Source organism: Gouania willdenowi, chromosome 13 (assembly GCF_900634775.1).
Source record: "Gouania willdenowi chromosome 13, fGouWil2.1, whole genome shotgun sequence".
NCBI classification, from domain to species: domain Eukaryota; kingdom Metazoa; phylum Chordata; class Actinopteri; order Blenniiformes; family Gobiesocidae; genus Gouania; species Gouania willdenowi.
The window spans coordinates 15,785,403-15,800,855 of NC_041056.1; the positions used below are offsets into that span (position 1 = coordinate 15,785,403).

The window sequence follows — 15,453 nt, forward strand, 5'->3', positions numbered from 1 at the left end:
ACTCTTTAGGTCAAAAAGTCTGCGGGGTGCCTTTAAGGTATACAAATAAAGCATTACAAATTGTTATATATTTAAAATGATAATTTGCTATGAAATGAGTGTAAGCAATAAAAACAGTAATCTACATATTTAGTTAAGTAACAATCTTCGTAGGCAATTAAATTATAGCCTAAAGTTACAAGGCCTATTATAGCACTTGCCTTTTGTCAATGCCAACTTACTACGCGAAGACAAAAACTATTTGTTCAGTCAGGCCATCTTCTGTCATTGCCATGCCTTGGAGTCAGAGATCATTTTTATCCATCAGTAGTGAAGCACCTAAATTCGCATCATTGAAGTTTGTCCAGGTATCGACAGCTTGACCAAGATAAGTAGCTGTGCGCCAACCGTCTGCTTTTTTCAGAGCAAGAAAGTCAATTGTTACCTGTTGGTGTTGAATCTATTAAGTCATGCTTCAGTACTGCCATTCTTTCAAGTTGGCGACACAAGAGCTGCTTACTTTTATCCCAGAGGACCTGTCTACGAAGGCATGGCCGGAAGCAGCTTGGAAGTTGGAGTGAGAGTCGACAAGATGGACACGCCCACACCAACACATCCGGGACCCTGGAGGCAGTGTCGAGGGAGTACACTTATCTGGCCAACGATTGACCATCCTCAACCACCTCCGCACTGTGGTTGGCTGTTTCAGATCATCCAGGAAGAAACGGGACCTGACGGAGAATACAGCATGCGAGCGCAGGGAGTCTGAGCATCATCACCATCTGCCCCTGTACAAACCACCTTCAGAGGAGGGCCTCTTCAGAGTGGGATGTGACATAAGGGCGGGACTGGATGTGTGAGGATGATACACAAAAGAATTTTAGGTGTGAAGGTCATCAAAACACAGCCGTGGACGCTCAGCAAAGTGAAGGAAGATAAATATTTTCATGTATATGTTCTCAGGCTGTAGGTGAAGGCAGACTGAAAATGACTGAAAAATAGAATTGTTGCTATTCAAGGCTTTCGCTGCTGAAGCTGACTTTGTTGGCTTTAAATGCAGACTCAGGCCACAAAACCATCATTTTGTCGGGCAACAGAACTCATCCCAAACAGGTGTATATGACTACCTTTGTAGATAGGTGTAACTAATTCAGTGCCTGACAATAATAATGGCTCTGTGTAAATAAGGATGTTGCAGAAGTATTCTTACAGTTAGCTGCTACACAGTATTGAGGCCACTTATGAGACTAGATTGTGTACAGATAAGAGAATGTGAAGAAGGCATATATACGGGCATTCTCTGAAAAGCAGACCGGCAACGCGTAAAAAGCAACATTGAAATGCAAAGTTTATTGTGAAGATGGACACACTGTAAAATATTGAATTATAATTCAAATTAGTGTGACATAGGCTCTTTAAATATTGTGCTTTGTTAACAACTTAGGATGTCTGCCATCAGCACTACATCACCAGGCAGGAACTGAGCTGGAGTGTGTTTGTAACAATGCTGAGATCCCATTCTGCATCCCATCTCGTCCACATCTTTGATTCAAACCTGGCCAAACTTAATGGACCTTCTAAGGGAATCATAACCCTGTTGCAGTTAAAGTGTTGGTGTGCCCCCATTGTAATTAAACCACATCTTCCATCAATCAATTTTCTATATCCACTTATTCCTGCAAACAGGGTCACGAGGGTCTGCTAGTCTTCATCTGAAGTTCACATCTGCATAAGGCAGAGTACACCCAGTTACAGGGGAACATACAGAGAGACAACTATTCACACACTATTTAACTCCTACAGGCAGGTCCGGTTAATCCAATCAACATCCCAGGCATCCTGCCCAAGAATCAAACCGAAACTATAAAAACATTATGAAAAACATGTATGACATCATTCTGGTGTGCTGATTCGTGAATTAAAAATGACAAATACAGCTTCGAAAAAGGATTAATTTTCAAACAACACTCTAAACACCTAATATTCCACTTGTTGATTTGGCCAGTGATGATGTTTATTTATGTTTGACTCACTTTAAGTGTGTTAAAAATGTAATCTGTTCCTTCACCCGGAGATGAGTCATCCATGGATAGGCTTTCAGTTATTAAACCCATTAGCCACTGAGAGAGACAAACAGGTAAATCCCCTCATAAAGTGAAAGCATTATGTCAGTGCCTATGAGTGTTGTCATTATGTCAAATTCTGGTTTGATTTTGAAATAGAATAAGATTGTTGTAAAAAGTGAGTGTTGTAGGTCCACGCTGAGGTCTGTGCTGCCATCTGCTGTTGATCTTTATCAAACCATCCATTTTTCCACTTTGCATAAACAGCTGTAGGTTCACTGAGTCTTCATATCCACATCTATGTATAATTTGTTAAAATATTTTTACGTCTTACAATTTTCAGACATGACTCGGTAGCTTAATTGGAATTTGGAGGTGAATTTTTCCATTTTCAGCAGGTTTCTGCATGTTTCTCTCACATTCTTTTATGATATATCAGCAAGTTGCAGGCCTATTAAATAAAACAGATTTTAATGAGACAACAAAAGAATTTATACTAAAATGAGGATGCAAAAAAAATGCTGCACTTTTACTTCTTTTTGACACGATTAGGAAATACTATTTGTAGCAATTACTTTGTACTTGAACATGCATTTTGTTCTATACATACATACAATTGTATCTCAACAACTGAGATTGACAATCATCCAATGTGTTTGTAAAATGCTAATGGCTGTCAGATCTGCAGATTGTCTTCATCAGTTGAGGGGTGTCCAACTCATTTTCCCACCGCAGAAAAAAGAGCAATTTCAACAGCTGTATGCCCTAGTTTGCTTTTCCACATGTAAATAATAAATACAGTAAGGGAGGCACCAACAATATCAATGCCACAAATGATAAATCAATGGTGGTTTCAAAATCCTCACATTTTATGACAAATATTTGTGAGATTTCCAGCAATTTTGGGGGACACTTTGTAAAAAAGTTGCAGGATTTTAAGAAACTGGGGCGTTCTTTCCACAATTGGAATTAAAAGTGACTGCAGTCGTGTGGTATAGGCATGGGAAAATAGCTAGCCCCTGAAAATGTTATGGAGTTTAATTGAATTTGTGGATTTGAAGAGACTGAGATATCTACATCTAAAGTATTTGGTCATTTACACAATGATTTATGTTTTCTGTCATTTTTACTTTCTCCTGAAGGCCAAACTGGAAAAGAGTTGGACACCTGTGGTGGTCTACATGCATCATACATGACAGCAGCTCTCTATTTCAGAGTTGGATGAATTTGATACTACAGTTCACTTCTGCTCCCTAAAGTTTCTTAATGGCATTCGTTAAGCTAAACTAACACAGGTGAAGCAGATTAACCAGGTGTGTCTACTCAGCTCAGCCCTACTGACTGCTGTTAAAACCTTATCTGCTGCTCAGTGACAGCAATAATCTGAATCAGGCAGGTTGAACTGACTTGGAACTGAAAAAGTGAGTGGGTTTTTGGTACTTTTTATGGCATGCAATGTTATTTGATTGTAGTAAAACTATTAAACCTGAGAATTTTGAATCATGTGCAGTTTTTACTTCTTTAAGGCTGAATATGTTGATATTTTTGTTATAATGCAATGTTTGAGCTGATATTTTATTGTTTTGTTAGGTTGAAAAATGTCTGGCCGTGGAAAGAAAACTGCAGTGAAACCAAAATCCTCAGTGACCAAGTCTTCCAGAGCAGGCCTGAGCTTCCCAGTAGGCCGCATCCACAGGCTGCTGAGGAAAGGGAACTATGCAGAACGGGTTGGCAGTGGATCCTCTGTCTACCTGGCTGCCGTCCTGGAGTATCTCTGTGCTGAAATCTTGGAGCTGGCTGGAAATGCTAGTAGAGACAATAAGAAGCTCCGCATTGCCCCACGACACATCCTGTTGGCAGTGAGAAACGATGAGGAGCTGAACAAGCTGTTGGCAGGGGTCACCATCTCAGAGGGAGGGGTCATCCCTAATATCCAAGCCAGCCTGCTTCCAAAGAAGACCAAGATGCAGAAGGGAGACGTTCCTAATGCCAAAGATGTCCAGTCCCAGGAGTTTTAAAATGTAGTTGTTGCATCTGTCCTATGATCACTTTTTACAATGTTATTTTTTTAAATAAATTATTGCAATACATGGATTACTTGTTAGTCTCTCTCCTAATTATTGCCTTTTTTTCAAAAGTTGTAGCTCCACAATTTATCATTACTTTTGATTCCAATATTTTAGTGTGTATTTAACAGACTACTGTAAATGCAGTCATGTTAAAGTTTTAATAAAGGAAACTAACACCTACATACTTCAGAGCTGCTCTTTAAACTACAAATGAAGGAAAAACAATTTTAAGTTTGTTTTTTTTTTTTTTTTTTTTTTTTAAGATTTTGATTGCGTTGTCAATTTCTGGCCACTCGTCCAATAACTATAAATGTTTTCTGGCCTACACTAGATTACAAAATCAATACACGTCACGCAAATGTTAAGCTTTAAACGTGGAAGAAATAAAGTATGTACATTTATTGTCGAGCACTACACAAGCACTGTAATTTCAAGGTTTTCTTATTTTTAAGTTGAGGACAATTGTTTAACGGAGTTTATGAGGGATCCATAATTTTGTAACGATTTTGTCAAACCCTGCGTTTCCTGAACGCACCCTGCGTAGGTCCCGACGTGCTGACGTCAGACGTGTGAACAACAAACAGTTGTTGGACTTCAACAAGCTAGCGAAGGTGAGGTTGGACTGACGCGGTCTAAAACTGTCCTCTTCGGCACAGACAGGGACATCCAGGATACTCAGGTGGTCTGTTGCTCGTCTGTACATCGTTGCTGATAACAGCGGGAACACATGCAGCCCCGGCTCGGCTCCTGTTAGCCATGTCCTGTTCGAGACATGACCATCACTGTGAGTGTGACGCCTGTTTTTTTCCTCTGCTGATGTGAGCCGAGTTTCAACGCGGCGGCGGACGGACGGACAAACACAGACACTCGGACTGGATAGAAAACAATCCTCCGGCCTGTCGAAGTATGGACTTTGTCGCTGAGAATTGGACAAACATCGTGAGTGTTAGAGTGCAGCACCCGGGCCTGAACGTTATTCCGGGACAAGTTTCTTAAGCTAGCGGTGTGTTAGCTTGCTTTGAATTCATGCAGATGAACAGGTTGTGTTTGTCGGGCACTGAGCTCACCATGGAGGCACTCTGACTTTACCTGTCACTGACAACTTGTCGTTCCATTTACATGTTTTACACCTGACAATGTGCTGATCAGGGACTGTAGCTTCCTTCCTAGCTCCCAGATGGCCAAACTTTCTCCAGATAGCATGTAAATAATCACTGAATGTAAATCTATTTTCACCCAGGTAGCGGTTGTGTGGTTATAAGTTCGAATTTGCACTTTAAACTTTGTTGAAATTCACATATGGAAATACTAATTTTATTGCACTTGGTTTAAAAAGGATCTACTGGAGTTTATGTTTGTCCTACTATTATTACTAAGAGGTAACATGATCAGTGTCTACTAGTCATTGTGACACAGTCAGAAACCCTGGATGCACCAGGACATGAAAACATGAACATCGAAGAGCAGTGTCTAGACTTGTGCAATATCAAGACCAAAAGTAACGACGATGGTGATCAAAATACCACCAACAGCACAGAAGGGCTCACCCCACGAATCTCTGAACTGATGGCGGAGGGTGACGGGAAGATACAAAACATTGTTTCCACAGAAGCTTCAGAAATGTATCTGATGCCTCAGCTTACTGACAACCTCCCATCTATGGAGGAAACCAACCACCACCAGGCACAACAGGCCCCACTGGAAATAGATGAAGTCAATGGGAATAAAACAAACACTTTCACCCCAGATACACCTGCCATAGTGAACCCCTCAGACTCCATCTTTTCCATGGACGAGCAGCACAAGGTGGATATTGTTAAGGAGGAGATGAAGGACAGTTCTGCAGATTTAGTTGTGGAAGACGGTGATGATGTTGGAGACATGGACATAGGTGTGGATCTGAGTCTTGATGAGAGTGGAGTGCTGGAGGGTAAAACAGAAAATATCAGTCCACTCTCAGATAGCGCTTCAAACGCAGAATTTCATCCTCTGTCTGATACAAACCAACCAAGCAGCACAGATGCTTCTGGCCAAGCAGGACTGTATCCCTCAGTGCTGGAAGAGGATGATAAACACAAAGCAAATGGTAAACGGGTGACATTTCCGTCAGATGACGATATCGTCTCTGGAGCAGTGGAACCCAAGGACCCCTGGAGACATGGTAAGACTTGTTTTTTCATGTTTTCTTCTAAATTTAAATGGCATTTTATTTTTACTCCAACTATTTAGAACTGCCAAATATCAATTTGATGATATATAGCAATATTTCACAGCGCAATAATTGTATCGATCCAAAAAAATGTCCAAATTAATTTTTTCCTCTTCCTGTTTTTTTTTTAACAATAAAACCATTTCATTGCGCTAACAGCATAGCACGTAAACGCCCAGTCACTAGGTGTCAGTGAACCACATTAAACCTTGTTAAACTAGCTCACTGCGCAATACATTTTAGCTCAGAAGTTGACTGCACTCTGTTCTCATAAAACATAGTGGCCACTTTTATACATGTATGTGGTTATTTTTTTAAGAATTTAGGAACATAACAGAATCAGAATCTGTTGTAGAAGCAAAAGTTAAACTTTTTTAAAATTAAATTTTTTTACAGTTTGATAAACATACCACATGTTTTTGATATTGGTACTTCAATTACAGTTTGTTGCCATTTAATGATTCTCACTAGTTTATTATTATTTTTTTTATATACATTCATAGGCTTTATCGGATCGGGCGATATTTAGCATTTTATGCAATTAATGTGATCGGCTGTAATATCTTAATTCACCGATCCAATCAATGACGTCATTGTCGTGTTGAAACTTTCTGTAGATGCTTCCATTGCATTGTTTTATCCATTTAATTTACACCGAAGAGTTATATGCTTTACGTGACACGGCTTTATTTCACTCACATTAGTGGACAAAGGTAAAAACCTATGAGCGAACGGCGAAAATGTCTCACAGTTGGAGCAGAGAAGCTGTGCGCCGGACTTCTTCCCCAGTCTACTGGCTCTGAAAGGGGGGGGCAGCGTCTTCTGTTAGTGTTTGTGTTTGCATGTGTGTGTTTTTATGTGTGTGCGTGCTTGTTTTGTTTATTCAGCCTGAGCATGTTAAAAGAGCGGAGCGATGATTTTGCTTTCATACCGGAGACTTCTGTCCGTTTCAGGGCGGTGGTGGACACAGAAGCGCGCATGCATGTATGAGCCTCCTCCGTGCACATGTGAACATGGACTATAAGCAACAGCAGGTTTTAAGATGTCACAGTCAGGAAATATGCTAAGAAAAAGGTCCTCACAACTGCGTGGTTAGCTCCCAATTTCAATTTTAATTTACACCAAAAACATGACGTTTCGGGCTGGCCGCCCTTCATCAGACATCAAAAAAAAGGGAAGTGCGTGTTTTTTGATTGTGCTATACAGTCAGGAAATATGTCTTTGCTCCCATAATGCTGATGCAGGTCCCTATAAAATTTACGCTAACGGAATCGACCAATGAAAATGGTTAAACGGCGAAATGGACAGAATTGACATGAAACGCCGTCACCATGTGGCAAGGAATATTTTTTTGTGAGGAAATGTTTCCAGGAAGCTCTCATTAAGTGCACTGCACGCCCCTCTCTTGTCCTGTCTGCATTAAACACCACCTACACCACCCCAAACACTGTCTAAACTGGCAAAAAACTAAGCAAATCATCACTGACTCCTAAATACAGAGCCACCAGTGCACCACTTTACTGTGCCTGTAAAACTCTGTCTGTTCCTTGTGTAGCACAGCGGTGCTCTGTGAAAACATGATCAGCTTTAATCATCTTCATCTGCTCAGAGTGTTTGAACAACATCTCATCAGAGCTACAGAAGATCCGTCGAACAAGTTGCGTGTTGTTATGGACGAGATCATCAATGCCAGGGATTGTAGAGTTTGAAACATTGTAGGTTAATGATAAGTTCTGTTACTGTAAAATATTCTGGCCCCTCGTGGTGAAATATCTGACCATCCTTGTGTCCATTTAGTTTTGTGTAATCATTACGGTCTGGAATGATGTCATCAAGATAATTTAAATTAGGTTAATTTAAATTACGTTCATCAAAACTTAAACAATATACCTGCTCAGATGCAATACATCACTGATCCCTGAGAGGAAATTGAGTGACATTAATGCTGCTCTCACATCTTTATATGACCTGTAAATAATTAAAAAGGAGCAGTCAGAATAATCCATGTCAGTATATTTACCTTTTAATTGTATCTTACTTTTTTTTTTACATACATTTTTGTTTAATTATGGATTTTTTAATTTATTTGTATTCATTTAGTTTTCTTACAGGAGTTAAAAAGTAATATTTTCTGAAAAGAATTATTAATATTTCTAAAAAAAACTGATTTTTAAAAAATTTAAGTGGAAAACATCATTTGGGGGGAAAAATGGAATTTGGAAAAAAAAATAAAACTGATTTTATAGGGCCCTACTGATGGAGGCTTCACATAGTTCCAGTGTTGTTTACCTCCACAGCTTAATTTCCAACTCTCTTGTAGTTGAAGCTATCCTCAGCTTCGGGGTTTACTCCCTCGCTTCACAGCTGTCATTGAGTATGACTTTGGACTCCGGTTTAATTCAACAGTTGCAACATTTACTTTGCCAATGACTCAAAAACAGCATACAGCTTATAATCGATCTGCTCCGGTCAGACATACTCTCTCACTCCAGACACTGGTCAAGTGACAAGGTCATTCATTCGCAGTTAAAGGGCCACGCACCCATACATACACACCAAACAAACAAATGTTATGTTCAGGTCCTGCATGGAAATTCTTCCACTCCTCCACGCCCTCACCGTCACAAGAATGGGTTTAGATCCCAAAAAATGGTACCGTTTGATTTTTCGTGAATCTGTATCAGGTAGCATCGAAGTAATTTGGTTGGTACAAAAAAAAAAACAACCTGAATTCATATGATTGGATTGGTGATTGGTTATCGATTTTTTTCAAACTCACTGATCAGTGATAGGTGATCGGCCCAAAAATCCTGATCGTGTAAAGACTAATCATATTGTTTAGTATCTGAATTTATCGAGAGATATATAGTATCGTGAACGTATCGTCAGATTCGTGGCAATGCCCTAGTGGTGTAACAATACATCGATCCATATCGATACAGCGATTAATTAATTAACGATCCAATTACATTGATGCACAATTAAAACATCGATAGACATCGCCATCTTCAAGATACGCTTTTATTTTGAAATTCACATTGCACATCTGTTCATTCATGCCACAATTTCCTGCACAGGGATAGTGGCATAACTAGCAAATGCCTCGTGACAACAAAGACTTGCAACCCCTGCTGCCACCCACATTTGTACACAGTACTATGCAATCGCCGAACAGTAATGCCCCGCTGCCGCTTCCTGAATGTGGAGCCAACCGCTATAAAACACCAATGAAGAAGACGCGGAAGTAACCCGAGAGCGGCACGGAACCTGCGTTGTTTACACAGTTGCTCGTCAAAGCGAGGAGTCAAGGAGAAAAAGCCACGCAAGGAAAGAGTTAAAAATTATGAACTATATATCAGGAAATGAAATAATAATGAAAGCGTAGCGCTATAGTAGTGATGCTGATTTTAAGATGATAAGAATTGGGTTGAAGAAGGTTGTTTTGCTAGGGGTTTAGCATGCACGTGAGTGCACAAACACACAAACTGAGTTCTGATATTTTCAGTATTCGGTCTGTGCCCGTAAATGGGTTGATTTATACTATATATAACGCCCCACAACAAACAGCGTCTGTTCATGTAAATAAACAGGACCACTGTATAACAAGTGTCTGGAAGTCCACTTAAGATATTTATTTAATATTAAAGTAGAAAAAATTGTATCAAACCATATATGTAGCATTATTATTCGTGTACCCTTCGTTCTTTTGTTATTTCGTTTTAAAACTAAATCAAAACAAATAAACCATGTGGTTATTTTTGTTTTACACAAATTCATCGTATGCCCCTTAAAATAAGTTTTTATACTTAGTTATATAACAGTGTGGCACTATTAACATGTCAATGTTAAAATAATAATATTATTTATAATAACATGCCAGTGACACTTTTTTCCCCATCTAGTTACAGTTTGTTACAGTAAAATCAACTGTTTTTAAAGCCATATTTTGGTATTATTAAAAACTTATTGCACCGTATTAATTTAAATAAAACTACTAGATACTTTTTTATCACTCACACAATTCAAAATCTAACCCTTTGTTAAATGTTACAGAATGGTGTTTATACTGTTTATTTAATGCCTGATACCTGAAAGAAATAAAATGGTCAAACCATGAATCAGTTGTTATTTTGGGAGTTGATATACATGTAAATGATTGTAAGATGGGCACATGATATCACATATCGATCGCAGGCTTGTGAATCGAATCAAATTGAAATTATATCGTGACAGACTTAGTGATAGCGGCAAATATCGACATTGCATCGTGTCGTGATGAAGCTGGTGATTTACACCCCTAATGCACACCCCTAGCCAATAGATCGTACAGCAGATTTTAGTCTTGCTTTTTTTTAAATCGTCATCCTTCATGTTTGAATCTCTCAAGACTGGGTTAAGGACTGATGTGCCATTGTGTGCTTTTTTTTAAAAAAAAAAAAATGTAATCCATTATAAAGTGAGTGCTGAATGAATGGACAATGATAACTGTGAGGTGTGTGCACATTGATTTTAAGAGGCTTTATCCTTTGTGTTTTTTTCCCTTAGTTGGGTGTTTATTCAGGCCCAGGCTAGAGCATCTTTCTTTCATCCTCAGACAGCATCTGTTTCTCTGCCCCCTAAGTAGAAGTTCAAATTGAATAACATCAAGCCTTACTTTCAGTTAGCCTTAAGCACCCACAGCACATCTTGATATAAAGCCAGGCCTGTGTTGTATGCAGCGTTGTGAGTGAATCCCACCACTCCTTGAGGTGTGCCGTCCTACCTCATGAGGTTCCTGTTTGTTCATCGAAAACATGTCTGGTAAAGCTCAGCAACATGCCACTACCTAAACTGTGTTGACACAAGGAACTCAGTATTTATAGTAACTATGCAGTTAAATGGTTTCAGATTTTTCTGATGTATGTATTTTCATTAATGCACTGATGCAATACACATTCTATATGTGAGAGAAGCTACATTGTTTGTTTGTATTGATTGGATACATAAAGTTTAAGACATGAAAACTCCAAAACCTGTAGAAGACGTGTAGATATGCACAAAATATGAACAAACAAGCTTGTGAACACATTGATAGCGCACGTTTTACATATTTTAGGGCAGTGGGGGACCAAACCTTTTATTCGCCAGGGACTACTACCTTCCTTTTACCTGATAGGACTTCCATATGCTTTCCAAACTGCCTCCTGGTTTGTTCTACAAAGTGTCTCTATATTAATTTTGTGTCCATATTGGCATGATGGCATCACAACGCTGCAGCGTTGTCAGCAGCACTGTTGATTGGGATCTGTTGTTTTTAGAGGCCTTTGGAGGACGGTGAACAGCGGTGTCCTGCTTCAAGGTCATCTTCACCATTTCCACACAAATAAACACTTTACCTTGTAACAGTTTCCCTTTACAGGCAGCAGCATCAGCATATTCCACAAATATTTAGATTTCAGTAGCTTTTGTCACAATCAGATCCTGACTGTCACTTCTTAATCTGGTGTCAACAACTGGCACAATTTAGTGTGGAGAGCCACAGTCTTCCTGAGAAAACCAGTGTTTTGTTCACATCACTCTGATGGCAGTTGACACAGTTACACACGTGACAACCGTCTGATAAAATGAGATTGCATGAGGTGTACCATTTCGAGCATAGGAGACCATGTGTGAGAGTTTGCTGTTGGTAGCATTGTGTTCATTTCTTTATGTTATGTTGTTTGTTTTGCTCTACTGACATATTAAACAGAAAATGTAGGCTCGGGTAGAGTAAAGGTCAGTAATGCATGATGGGGGAGGGGCTCAGAAAGAAGCTCTACAGATGGAAGGTTCAAATATGTTAACGATACTGTAGTGCAATATGAACTCAAGTGACTATACTCCAGTAGAAACCGATTTTACTACCACCAAGGAATAATTTCAACCATCTATCCAGTCAGGGCCCAATTAGTCATAATCTAATAATGTCTAACTTTTTACATATTTTTCATACAGCTGCTAGAGAGGATCATTCAGATAAAGTCATATAGCATATAGATCAATAAATCAAAGATCATTTGCTTGGAAAAAAAGTTGTAAAAACTTGACATTGTTTTTCATCTTCAACAGTCTATTGACATTTTTTGAAAAGTTTTGCGCACTGCATTATGGGATGTGAATAAGGCTGCAATGATTAGAAAACATAATCGATTGTTGACCACAAAAATTTGTTGACACTGATTCAAAGCGTTGACCCATCGTATTTAAGGTTGTAAATTGATAAAGTCCACCACTGGTCAGCGGCTGCCTCCTGCTTTAAGTTGCTGTAGTACTGTACATTAAATGGTGGGGGCAGTATCACTCCCACCATTTACATTCTGCAAGTAAATGGTGAAGAAGAATTGCGGAACAAACGAAAGAAGCCTAAGTCCAACTTAAAGATTCCAAAGTTTGGAAACATTTCGATGAAACAATGTACGTGTAAACTCTGTGAAGTAAAGCTCTGATTCCATGGTAGTGCTACAACGATGCATGATCACCTTAAACGCGAACACCTGCACTGGAATTATATATTTCCTTTAGCGTGTTGGCTCTAAGCTCAGTTTGATTGTTTGCACTTTGAAAAATGCCAACTCTCAAAAAGGATATTATTATTTATTAATTATTTGGTTTCAATTAAATTTGCAACTCTCTGGTTGGTTTAAACCTCATTACCTCCACAAATTGCAGGCCGGTTAGTTACAGGCAGCTTTATTATGTTACTGTTTTACAAAGTGTTTTTGTTCAATACTACTTGTTCAAGACCTCTTGCATTTTAAGTTTGTATTATTCAATTGTTTAAGTTTTATTGTGATCACAATTATTTTTTTTTATGTCGACAATAAAACAAATATGATACAGTAAGTTTCTGTAAAGGTGTAACAATTCATCTATTAAATCAATACATCTGTTTTTTTTCCTATGATCTGTGCTTGGCAAGTTTGGCTTTCCGGATGACACATTGATCTAACATTATTTTTCAAGATAATCAATTGTATCGATATAAGGAAATAACACATTAAAGACTTTAAAGCGCTTTTAATGATAAGGATGTTACTTGACTCATTTGCTTGTTTGTGACATCATTGCCACGTGCCAGCAGACAATAAAACATCAAGAAGCCAGCGAACGTGAAACGATCAAGCCACCACTGGGTTTCAGTTTGTGAAAACACTAACTTTTCCTAAGAAGGAGGTGTTCTAAATGAGTCACTCACTGTTTTTAGGATAAGTAAAGAATTAAAATACAATGGCAACATGATAAATCACTCCAACTACCTACTAAGGCACCATGACATGTCACACGTCAACTGTCCAGGCACGTCTGGCAGCATTCTCACTGCAGCAGTAGCGCAAGGTAACGTCAGCTCTGGGAGCCGCAGGCCTCGCAATCACGTTAAAACAAAAAGTAGTAGTTGGTTCAACCACTGCTCATTTAACCTGAACCGAGGCATGTAAGTGTGATTTATGTTTCTGTGTCAGTCAAAGCACACACAGAACACGCTCTGTGACTTAAATGCACTTTGTGTTTTAAAGAGAGAACATATTTAATTTGACTCTCTTCCAGCAGCCCAGTCTAGGCCTGTACAACATACATACATTGAATGAAGGGAAAACACTTCTATCCATCCATTTCCAGGACTCCGAATCCATCCCACAATGCAATGCATGAAACTTTTTTAAAAATGTCAATAAATGGAGTGTCTACAGTGGAAATGAAAACAAACATTCAATTTCAACCTTTTACATGGTGTTTTTCAGCAAATGATCTTTAATTTATTGTTCTAAGAGGCCTACACTGTTTGATACAAAAATGTTGTGTCCACTCAAGCAGCTGTTACACTCACACTGCTGTCCCCTTACTTTTATTGCCTGTGGCATTTGCCAGCTCCTCTGTGGTACACATAGCAAGCAGCTGGATGGATAGGAGTAACAACATTCAACATGGGCAAAGTCCAGGCTAGATATAGCCAGGTCTTCTTTGGGGGCCTGCAGTGTGGGTTTAGATTATTTATCAAACACAATTATCTTGTTTATTTAAGTTCCAAAGGTCCCCCTGATACAGAGATGGACTAGCATCAGCTGATTCTGTGGTGCTTCGTTATAAATTAGGAAAATGACAATTTTGCATTAAAATAATTTTAGGAGTCGCTGCCTTCGCTACGTCTTTCCAGTCTCTCTCTCACATACACTCCACTCTGCAAACCTCTGACAGACGCTGCGCTCACTCACTCTCACAAGAGGACGGACACAAGTGGTAGAATTGTTTACTTTCTCTGTATGCCCGGCTAACTAGTCAGAGGAACACGGGAGATGTCCGGTTGTCCCTCATATAACTCCCTCAGCTGTAAAAGTGTTGGAAGCACCGAGACAACGTGGGTGAAAATTTGCATTATATGATAATGTATATTATTTTGTCTGGAGCAGAACTCTCTGTCTGTAGCTGTGTGTACACACACGGTTCCTCTTCTCTTAAAGGGGCCATGTAGTCTTTGCCTGTCCATAAACAAAAAACAAGCCACAGTACAGAATTTACAGACACATTTTGTCCCTTATGAGAGAAAAATCTAAATTTAGCAATTAGCATAGCATGTTTATATGGTGCAGCTGTTTGTTAATAAAAAGTGACTGTGTGGCATTTTGTACCAGAGTTTTATTTCATCTTGTCTCTCAAACTGCCGCAGGTCAGCAGGAAGATAAATGGTTTCTGTTTGCATGCACTGAGTTTCTGAGAAAGCAGGAAGTTATCAAAATCCAAGCTATAACATTATCATAAATGTATCTAGTCTTTTTTTCCAAGCAACCAAGAAACTGAAAGCTCGATTTTACTTCTGAATTTATCACTTTCAATCATCCATTCGCAATGTCAGTGAGACCTGTTTTGTGTTCTCCATCACAAGTTTTGTGAAGGAGTGGATGAAAGTATGCCAGATACAAAAGATTAAAAAAATCATTAGATTTGAGTAGTGCAGATTTATCAGCAAGTTATTAATTTGTAAGTGAATTTACATCTTAGAAAGCTTTTAAATCAGCACATTTATGTTATCAGCATGTCATAATATGTTTAAGAATGGTTTCCATAGGTTTAGTTTTTTTCTATGATCACAAATTTAATACTTGATTTGTAAGTTTACATG

At 38.9% G+C, this 15,453-nt stretch overlaps 2 protein-coding genes across 4 annotated transcripts in view; both read left to right on the forward strand.

The window, feature by feature from the left end:
* The first annotated feature begins 3,232 nt into the window (after positions 1-3,232).
* On the forward strand, positions 3,233-4,060 carry LOC114474483 (histone H2A-like). The gene is made up of 2 exons (XM_028464844.1): positions 3,233-3,463; positions 3,633-4,060. Exon 2 carries the CDS (start codon positions 3,641-3,643, stop codon positions 4,058-4,060), a length of 420 nt encoding a protein of 139 aa, XP_028320645.1. The 5' UTR covers positions 3,233-3,463; positions 3,633-3,640.
* Positions 4,061-4,674: 614 nt separating this feature from the next.
* Positions 4,675-15,453, forward strand: part of ppp1r37 (protein phosphatase 1, regulatory subunit 37) — a 40,344-nt gene continuing 29,565 nt past the window's right edge. For all 3 annotated transcript variants that reach the window (XM_028464532.1, XM_028464533.1, XM_028464534.1), the window contains exon 1: positions 4,675-6,272. In XM_028464532.1, coding sequence (XP_028320333.1) covers positions 5,561-6,272 — 712 coding nt within the window. In that variant the 5' untranslated portion in view covers positions 4,675-5,560. The remainder of the gene's footprint in view (positions 6,273-15,453) is intronic.